The 9385-nt window shown below is 53.6% G+C and overlaps 1 protein-coding gene across 2 annotated transcripts in view; it reads right to left on the minus strand.

Annotated features, from left to right (window-relative positions):
* Positions 1 to 1214: 1214 nt before the first annotated feature.
* The window catches only part of DCAKD (dephospho-CoA kinase domain containing), an 18614-nt gene continuing 10443 nt past the window's right edge, over positions 1215 to 9385 (minus strand). For both annotated transcript variants that reach the window (XM_005863865.2, XM_014537759.1), the window contains 2 exons: positions 5757 to 5844; positions 1215 to 2494 (listed from right to left, as the gene is read on the minus strand). In XM_005863865.2, coding sequence (XP_005863927.1) covers positions 2203 to 2494; positions 5757 to 5844 — 380 coding nt within the window. In that variant the 3' untranslated portion in view covers positions 1215 to 2202. The remainder of the gene's footprint in view (positions 2495 to 5756; positions 5845 to 9385) is intronic.

Here is a 9385-nt window from a genome sequence, read left to right on the forward strand (position 1 = left end):
GTTGGACCCCAACCCGGGCGGGTGCTGCCACCTGCTGGCTGGAGGGGATGCTGCCCACTGGGGTGTAGGGCTGGGGCTCCAGGTGGCCTGGCTCTGGCTGTTCCCAGGCTGTTCCCAGGCTGTTCCCAATCTGTCCCAGGGCCTTTTGAGCCCCATACGTGGCCTAACCATGTCGTCACGCCCCTCGGGAAAGCAGGCCTTTTTCTAAGGCTACCTTGGGCGTGAGGAGGTGGTGAGGAGGGAGGCGTGAGGACAGGAAGTGGGGGTTGTGACGGGACCAGGGCACAGGGGAGGACCCTCCAGGTTGGCCATCCTCTGACATTCTTGCATCAAACTCAACAGACCGGGTCACAGAAGAAAGTAATTCTTTGGAATTTTGCAGTCTGCAAAGGGCTTTCACCATCATGCCTACCTGATAGAAGACACAAGGGCCAGGAGGCCACATAAATAGGAGACAAGACCAGATCTGCTCCTCCTGGAGGAGGCTCAGCGGTACAGTGGGCGGAATCCTGAAGCTTGGCCGCAACCCAAATCAGATCTCTTCACTTCTCTGGGCCTGGAATCGGAATAATCAATGTTATGTCACCTCTAGAGTGTGGCACGTCTAGCAAAGTCCAACACATTCCAGGCATTCATGAAGAGTCATTTTCTCAATGGCTGGGGTAATAGGACACTTTGTTACCTCAATGAGGGGTCCATACCTTTACCCCTCCTGCCAGGTCCCACTAAACCCAGGAAGCAGCTGCTTTTTGCCTTTCTCATCCTGCCCCGGCCCCACCCCGAAGCTCAGCATCTCCTGGCCCAGGCTTTGCCCCTGGGGGTTTGCGGTGAGTTAATAAGCTGGTCTCCGAGGTATGAGCAGCTCTGGGAAATGGGGCGCTAAATATGGCCACCAGAGCATTCACATTTGTCACACTCATTTCTGGCCTTAATAGGCTGCTGGCCAGGGAAAGCTGATGTCTACACTGGTCTAATTGGCTTGGGGGAGGAAGATGGAGTAAGGGGGTGTGATGCTGCCCCGGCACCTCCACCTACCTCTCCCAGGGGCACACACGGACCTCGCTGGAATCCTCCTGGGGTCCCAGGAGAAGTCAGGGGGCTACTGTACCTTCTGGGGCCCAGGCTTCCGTGTGGGAGGAGGCCAAGCGGTATCAGCCAAGCCTGGGCCCCTTCATTGGTCCACGGTGCTAGGGGAACAATGGCAGTGCAGGGTATTTCAGATCAACACACTTTATTAAGCACCAACAGCAAGGCAGGCTCTGCACCAGGAAGACATGAACAAGACAGTCCCTGCCCTCAAAGGGCTTACAATCTAGTAGAGAGACCAACCAGCTTTGAGCTGATTACTATATTATGGATCCAGATAAAATATGATGGTGGTATCACAGAGCACCTAACCCAGCCTGGGGCTTCAGACAGTCTGAGCTGGGAGCCAGTTATGGGGGAAAAACCACACACACAAAAACAATTCCAGGTGGGGGAATAGCACAGCGAAGGCACAGAGGTCAGAAACAGCCTGGTGCACATGGACTCCCAAGAGTTCAGGGCTAGGAGGACAGGGAATGGAAGGTACAGAGTGGGGGGAGGTGGCGAGCAGGGTAAGGGGAGTGCTGGACAAATGCCCAAGGGGGAGAGTGGGTCATCCCAGAAGAGGCCTGGCCTCTGCCAACTACCGCGTTGCCCACAGGGAATCCTCACAGCATCCTGTCCAAGGCATCAACCTAAGGGAGGGTCCTGTTTAAAGGTGGCAGCCCTTGGTCCAAAATGATCTGCATGGTCCATGACGGAGGTTTGGGCCACAGTGGAGCATGTGCATGTCCGAGCCCAGGGAACCTCCCAGCTTCAAACACTGCAGGGCCACAGGGATAGTGTTCCTCACCCCCACCCACAAGAAACTGCTAATAGTCTCCCACAGCTGCTTTCATGTCCCACTGTGGACCCTGTACGTGGTTCTAGAGGGAGGAGCCCCAGGGAAGGTGGGAAGGAATATCTACGGACAGGGATGTTTCTCTGCCTCAGACAGAATGTACCCCAAAGAAGGGGCAGGGCTCCAGCATACATATATATATATATATATATAGAGAGAGAGAGAGAGAGAGAGAGAGAGAGAGAGAGCTGAAGAGGCCGAGAGGAAACAGGATACATTCGTTACCTAGCTTCTGGGGAGATCCAGGCCTGGGGCTTCCTGCCTGGAGTGCCCAGCTAGGGGGAAGGCAGGAGGTAGCGGGTGAGCAAGTAGAGGAGGCTAACAATGCCGGCCAGGCCGGTGAGGACCCCGAGCCTCAGGGGCAGGTACTCTAGGGAGCGCTCCAGCTCGGCATGCAGAAGGATGACCTGGCGTTTGGTGATGCTCCACTCGCCCGAGTTGTCTAGAACGTGGCGGGCCATGCGGGCTTTGTCCTTCAGGGGCAGCTGAGCACTGATCCGAGCCTCTGCGTCCTCCAGGTTCAGGTTGTTCCGTCGCATCAGGCGTACCAGCTGCGTTTCCCGTTCGCTAAGGACCGGGCAAAAGGGCCGATCAGGCTTTGTAGGCCCCAGCCTCCCTCCCCACCAGCAAGGGAAAGGGGTGGGCAGCCCCTTCGCAAATCAATTTAGGGTCCCACAGACAGGGAAGGGGGCCTGGAAGCTCACAGGCTCCCCCAACCTCACCCTACGCTGTGAGGACTCTGGTAGCATGATGGGCTTAACATACACAGGGGGAAAGGCTGCAAAAGCTGCTTCCTGCCACCTGGGGCCAATCCGCTTTACCACCAGACCTGAGGTTTCCTAGCTATAAAATGGGAGGGTTTGATCACCTACATCGGTGACCTTTACTGGAAGGCTGTGCCTGCAAGCTCAACGCTTTCTGCACTTCCCCGGGGGCGGGGCCTGCCGCATCAAAAATAGCTTCCTGGGCCACCACAAGGCCCCTCTCCCTGCCGCCCACTCCCACTCCCACTCCCCATGTTTAGAGCAAAAGGACCCTGCGGGAATGGTGGCTGCTGTGCTTGATGCCACCTGGGAAGAGGGACGGGCAAGCCCAAGAGGCTTCTAGTGGAGCAAGGACTTGCAAACTGGACGCCCCAGTCCTTGGGACAGGACGCAGCACCGCACATTAAGCTGAACAACCCCAGTCTCCCCGCGCCAAAGGGAATTCAAAGATACTTCTTAGGCCCACTATGGTGTTACCCGGGTCCCTCCTCAGGAAACTCCCTGTCCTGCCTATGACTGCACGGGAACTGCCCGCTGTACTCTAACACCCCTCTAGCTCCGTGACCACCCAAGCCCCTCAACGGGTACAAAGGAAAAGGGCCGCAGCAGCTGCTTTCTGCCATTGGGGCCTTTGCTTTGCCACCAGGCCTGAGATTTCCCAGTTATACGATGAGATGATAGATCACTATAACTTGGTCCTCTCCTGGGTCTGGCCTACACCAGAGGGCCTCCTGGGATATAAAGACAGACCTCAGGACAGATATGACCTGAACACTAGCCAGTTCCGTTCTGATTCCACTCAAAATGCAGAACAAAATGCTGCAGAGAGTCATTTCTGGCTGGCTGATCAGGGAGACCTTTCAGAAGAGACGGCATTAGTAATGGCCTTGAAAAGTAAGTAGGACTCTGATTGCCTTTGTTATGGGGACAGCGTGCTGTCAAGGTCATGGGGCCAATTCCTGCCTGGCTGAGAACAAGAACTATATCCAACCTTAGAACTATACCGAACAAGAATCTCTCCGGTCTAGGGCTGGGAAAATGGAGATGGCTTAGGGACCCCTGAGTGCACATCCTTTGGAAGGTGTGGCCTAGACCAGAGGGCTTCTTAGAATGTGACCCAGAAATAATCCCATGTGGATAGTTTAAGAATTAATGCTATTTGTAGTAACGAGATTTTTACCAAACACTTACTGATATTCCACATCATGCTTTGGCAAATGCCCCATACTATTTCAAACGCACCAGGATTAGTGTGACAGGTAAAGGAATCCATGAGGGGAACCTCATTTGTAAATTTACATTGTAAAGTGTAGATCCCTTTTATGAAAAGCAAATAATTACACTCATTTACTTATATCTCTGACATCTCTTCTGAGCCAGACACCCACATGTGCCAAAATTGGGGCATCAACAGCACCCAGGACTTTGGCGAAGGTTCCTTGGCTGGTAAGTGGGGCTGGGGGGTCTCCAGGAGAACGGGAAGAATCTACCAAGCCCCATTTATCTGCCAGGAGCCATAGCTACCTCTGCCCTTAGCAAACAGACCAACCTCGAAGGAAAGTGCAGGAAGACGCCCTAACAGGTTTGGCTCAGTGGATAGAGCGTTGGCCTGCAGACTGAAGGGTCCTAGGTTCGATTCCGGTCAAGGGCATGTACCTTGGTTGTGGGCACATACCCAGTAGGGAGTGTGCAGGAGGCAGTTGATCGATGTTTCTCTCTCATCGATGTTTCTAACTCTCTATCCCTCTCCCTTCCTCTCTGTAAAAAATCAATAAAATATATTTAAAAAAAAAAAAAGAAGAAGAAAGTGCAGGAAGAGGAAGGCGGCAAGGGTAGGTGATTGCAGATGCCATCTCTTTTCTCACCTGCACGCAAGATCCTTTTTACTTGGATCCCTTGGTACAAAGTTCCAATTGTATTAAGACGCCAAGGCAAGAGAATGCCAAGTCTTCCTGGAGTTTGCCTGGCCTCAGTTGATAGTCTTTCACAAACGGGACAAAGAACCCAGAGAGGTTGCACGTTTACAGGGGGAGACATGGGCGCAGGCGGGAGCTATGAGGAAGCCTGTGTCTCTGCACCAGGCTCAGCAGATAAGGCGAGGTTTTAAATGACAGTCTGTGGTGGGAAGCTGGGGGGCGGTAGGGAGCTGGGGGGCAGGGTGGTGCTCAGGGCACTGAGCACTCGAGGCCCCGTCTCTAGTTTTCCAGAAACCTCCCAAGCATTGGTCTCCTGAGAGCTACTCAGTGCCCAAGCGCCCACAGAGCCAAGTGCCCACCCTGTGTCTGCTTTCCTTGTGGGCGGCATCCGGGAAGTTTCTGGGAGACAGACACTCATCTCTGCTCTCACCCCCCTGGGACTATGACTCATTTTTTTCTGACAGTTTGATCCTCCTCTGATTGTCAAACCTGGATCCGGGTTTGCTTCATATCCTGGGGGATTCTGAGAACAAAGCTCCTTCCTTAGCTGGGCTCTGACAGTTCGCTCTCTGCAACTTTCCATCCAGAGGTGTTGCCAGTGGGGGACCTTGGACAAATTCTGTTACCTCTCCCCATGTACACCACCCCTTCCCTCCCCCGCACCCCCCGCCACACACACACACACACACACACACACACACACAGTTTTCTCTTCTATAGCGCAGAAGTATCAACCTGAATACTTCACGTTGAAAAGTAAATTGGGTGAAGTAGTAAGGGTGGGAGCCGTCTGGAAAATTGAGAAGTGCTGGAGGAGGGAGAAGGGATCCAGTGAATAACAACATGGTAGCCCAAGACAAGGCTTGGAATCTGGGCTGAAGTGCCTCCAACAGCCAGCAGGGGGAGCCCTTCCCAAGCACTAGAGAAGCCTGGGGGCCCATCCCTTCCTACACCTTCCCTGGGGCATATCTGGGTCAGACACAGAGGTGGTTTCTGTAGGCTCTGGGCGCTGCTGCCCCTACCCCCTGAGCTTCCTGGCCGCCCTGTGGGGAAAGGGCACAGTGATGTGGGCCATTTCTCAGGGACATGCCTTACTCCAGGGATCCTCCATCCTAGCCTCAGTTAGGCCAGGCAATGCCACACACTCACCAGTACACCACCACTGTGTGCTTCATGTACTTGAGCAGTTTCTTGGTCTCAAACAACAGAGGGATATCCAGAATCACGTAGCGGTATCCTGGAGAAAAGGTGGGAAAGCCACAAGGTCAGGTCTGCAAGCACACACTGAGGACTTACTATGTGTTAGGTGTGGGAACTGAGTTCGCCACTGGCTCCTACCATTGAAAGCTCCCCAAAGAAGGGGAGGCCTTCCAAGGATAGGCATAACCTGACAGCCAGCAGGTTCCATTCAGAGCAGAATGCTGCACAAAGTTGTTTGTGACTGGATGAGCAGGAAAGACCTTGTAGAAGGAATGGCATTTGTACTGGCCTTGCAAGGCATGTAGGACTTCCGATACCTGAAAATGAATGGGTGAAAGTGAGGGTTCCAGGAATGGGGAACCGCAGACCACACGGAAAGCAAGGTCCTATTGCTCCGGCTGAAGGGGAGGCCTGGAGCAGTGTGAGGCGAAACGGACGAGGTGATCAGGCGGGCACAAAGCACTGAGTTCACCTTGAACTTGAATCCAAAGAGTTATTTCTGAGGAGGGAAATGACACAGCCAAAATTGTAGGAGACTGGGGAGAGTTTCCAGGAGTGACTGGGCCCTTTCTGCCCTGCTCCACCCACCTTTGTTTAAAAAAAAAAAAAAAAGGTTCTTCCCCAACAGCCAGGTCCAAGCCGGGCTCCCTGCTGCAGAGTCCCGTATGGCTCTCTACCAGTTCTCCACGAGAGACTCACATGGGGGTGGCAGCAGCAGCCCCGACAGGAAAGACGCTGCTTCTTAGGGTCAGAGGCAGACCTCCAGCCTGGGAATGCAGGGGTGGGTCTGGAGGTGCTACGGTGGTTATGGCTAAGACTAACCTAACTCCAGGGGGACAAAAGCACTGTCTGGCCCTCCTGCTACAAGCCAAGGCCAGTCAATGGTGGCACCCTCACCCACTGTGAGTGGGCACATCCCTGGCTGCCCACCCAGCAATACTGTGGGCTCCACACTCTTAGTTCTCTTTATGCCAGTGAGCCCAGTGTAGGTGTCATAAAGCTGGCGGGGGTTCAGGAGCCGTAAGAGGAAGGAACAGGCACTGCTCTGCCTAGAGACCCCGGCCTGGCTTGGATGGTGTCCCACTGCAAACACTTCCGCCTACAGAACCAGACACACATCACACACCGGTTCCAAGGGTGCCAGGGGTGATGCAGGGAACAGTGACAACACAAGCTACTGGGTTTCCTGCTCCCTGGGATCTATTGCTCAGGAAACCTCCTACTCAATGAGGGGTTAAAAGAATGGGCTCTGATAACACGCCTGGGTTTGAAGCGCCCCACTTTCTTACCATGTCACTTTGGGCCCCTTAATAAACCTCATCTGTGTAAATGAGTGAAAAGACTACCTACTTCACAAGAAGATGGGAAGGATTAAATGAAGGAAGTCGTGTAAACCACACCACACCCCCTCACCCAGACCCTCATTAAGTGCTCCATAAATGATGGTTATTATTACTACTGTTCTCTGAAAGGGGAGGCCTGCAGTACTGGCTCCCCCGCTGCCCCTCCGCCCCCAAACTCGGAACAGGAGCCAGGGCCAGATCCTCTCTGGGCCTCTTATCTCTCTTTCCTGCTTTGCTCCCATCCCTTCCTCTCCCCTCACTGCCCTTTCTCCTCTGCCCCTCTCGGGAGCTCGCGGCCAGTTCTTTGGTTCACCGGCAAAAGGGCTTTTCAGCTGTCACATCCCTCCTGCTTGATAAGCTCTGCAAACTATCCTGACTCTATTAAGACATCCGCCTGCCTACACAGAGACCTCCCCAACAGCTGGTGATCTTATCTGACGTTTGATTATACCAACTCTGACAGTTGTATTTGTTACAGTCATCGGGGAAAAGCTGGGACTGTGGAAGCCACAGCTGTCGTCCCCATTTTTCACCTTATCGAGCTGAAAAGAGCTTTCTGGCTTTTATTTAAGTGGTGGTGGCTGGCGAGAGGGGAGGCTGGGTGGATGACACCGCGGGAGGACTTTGGAGCAGGTGACATTATCCGACTTAATTTCATAAGGGGAAAGCCACTGTTCGCTCAAAGCCCTGCAGATGTACTTGCAACTGGCCTGGGAGTGAACGCGAAAGGGCACAAATGAAAGGCAGAAGGCTTCGCGCCTGGTGGGGGCAAGAGGGGATCCTGGCACAGACACAAGAGGCAGAACAAAAAAGGAATCTAGAGACTCTCCTTGAGGAAGGGAGGAAGGGAGGAAGGGAGGAAGGGAGGGAGGGAGGGAGGGAAGCAGGCCCGTGGCAAGGTACTGAGATGCAGAGCAAAAGCTGGTCCAGCAGGGAGGATGCACCATGGATGTCTGTGAAGTCATCCCTTTCCTCTGGAGAAAGGTTCTGGCCAGACGGGGGTGGGGTTCCCCACTCTGTACATGAGAACTTGATGCCTGAGAAAGTAAGGGATTTGGCCATGATCACAGAGCAAAAGCTAGAAGGCAACCTAGAAGCCTCGCTCATACCCTCCAGGAAGGAAAGTCTCGGCATCATGACTGACAGCGGGGAGACAAGCAGCCAGGCCTTCAACACTGAGACGCCGACTGGAGGCCACATATGCCAAAGGCTGCAGGGGCCCTAGGCTAGCCTCTCGCCTGATCCCAAGCCACTGCTCTCTGCTCACCCACTTCTCCTGGTGACCGACTCCATCGTGGACAGTAAGTATTAGGTCCCCCTGCCCAACACCGTCCTGAAGAACAGGACCCAAACTGTGGCCTCTGGTTGGGGAAAGGTTAGCAACAGCTGCGGAAGGTTCCTGCCAACTGACCACAGACCCTGCTTTTCAAACCTCTCCTCTTCTTTCAGTCCAGCAGGCACCTGGCTGCGTGTGCACATGCCAGGCAAACTCTACTGAGCCCTGCCTCTGACCCTCAGAACCCTCCACCACCCGCCCTGGCCGTCCTGGGTCCTCTCCAATTTCCTCTCTGCTAACTCACTTTCCCGGGAGGCTTGACCAGCACCAAATCTGACTCTGACTGTGGTTTCTATTTGTGGGGTGATGGACAGTCACTGACGTGGGCTCTTAGTCACCCTAACAGCTCTGCAAGGTTGGCATTATTAGTCTCACGATGCAGATGAGGAAACAGGCAGAGGGGTTGGCTCGTGGACAAAGCCAAACAGCTAGAAACGGGGAGGGCCAGGCCTTAAACTCAGGTCTTACGACCCCATTATTCATCAGCTGTTATTACTCCCATCCCTGCTAGAAAGATCAACTCCCTTCCTGGGGATCATGGCTCAAAAGGGTCTCTTCTCATTAAATTGTCAACCTCCTTAAGAGCTGAGGGGCATGTGCTCTTTCCTCTGGGACTGGTACGGGGCTCTGCATTGGGGGGGGGGGGGGGGGGGAAAGTCCCATATTCTATCTTAAATATGAGGACCCAGGTATGAAACTCACCCACATGCACAGTAATTTATTTATTTATTTATTTTAGTGTTGTTCACATATTAGTTTTTTTAAAAATTATTTTATTGATATTTTACAGAGAGGAAGGGAGAAGGATAGAGAGTCAGAAACATCGATGAGAGAGAAACATCAATCAGCTGCCCCCCGCATACCCCCTACTGGGGACGTGCCCGAAACCAAGGTACATC

The sequence above is a fragment of the Myotis brandtii genome, unplaced genomic scaffold (genome assembly GCF_000412655.1).
Source record: "Myotis brandtii unplaced genomic scaffold, ASM41265v1 scaffold1814, whole genome shotgun sequence".
NCBI classification, from domain to species: Eukaryota; Metazoa; Chordata; class Mammalia; order Chiroptera; family Vespertilionidae; genus Myotis; species Myotis brandtii.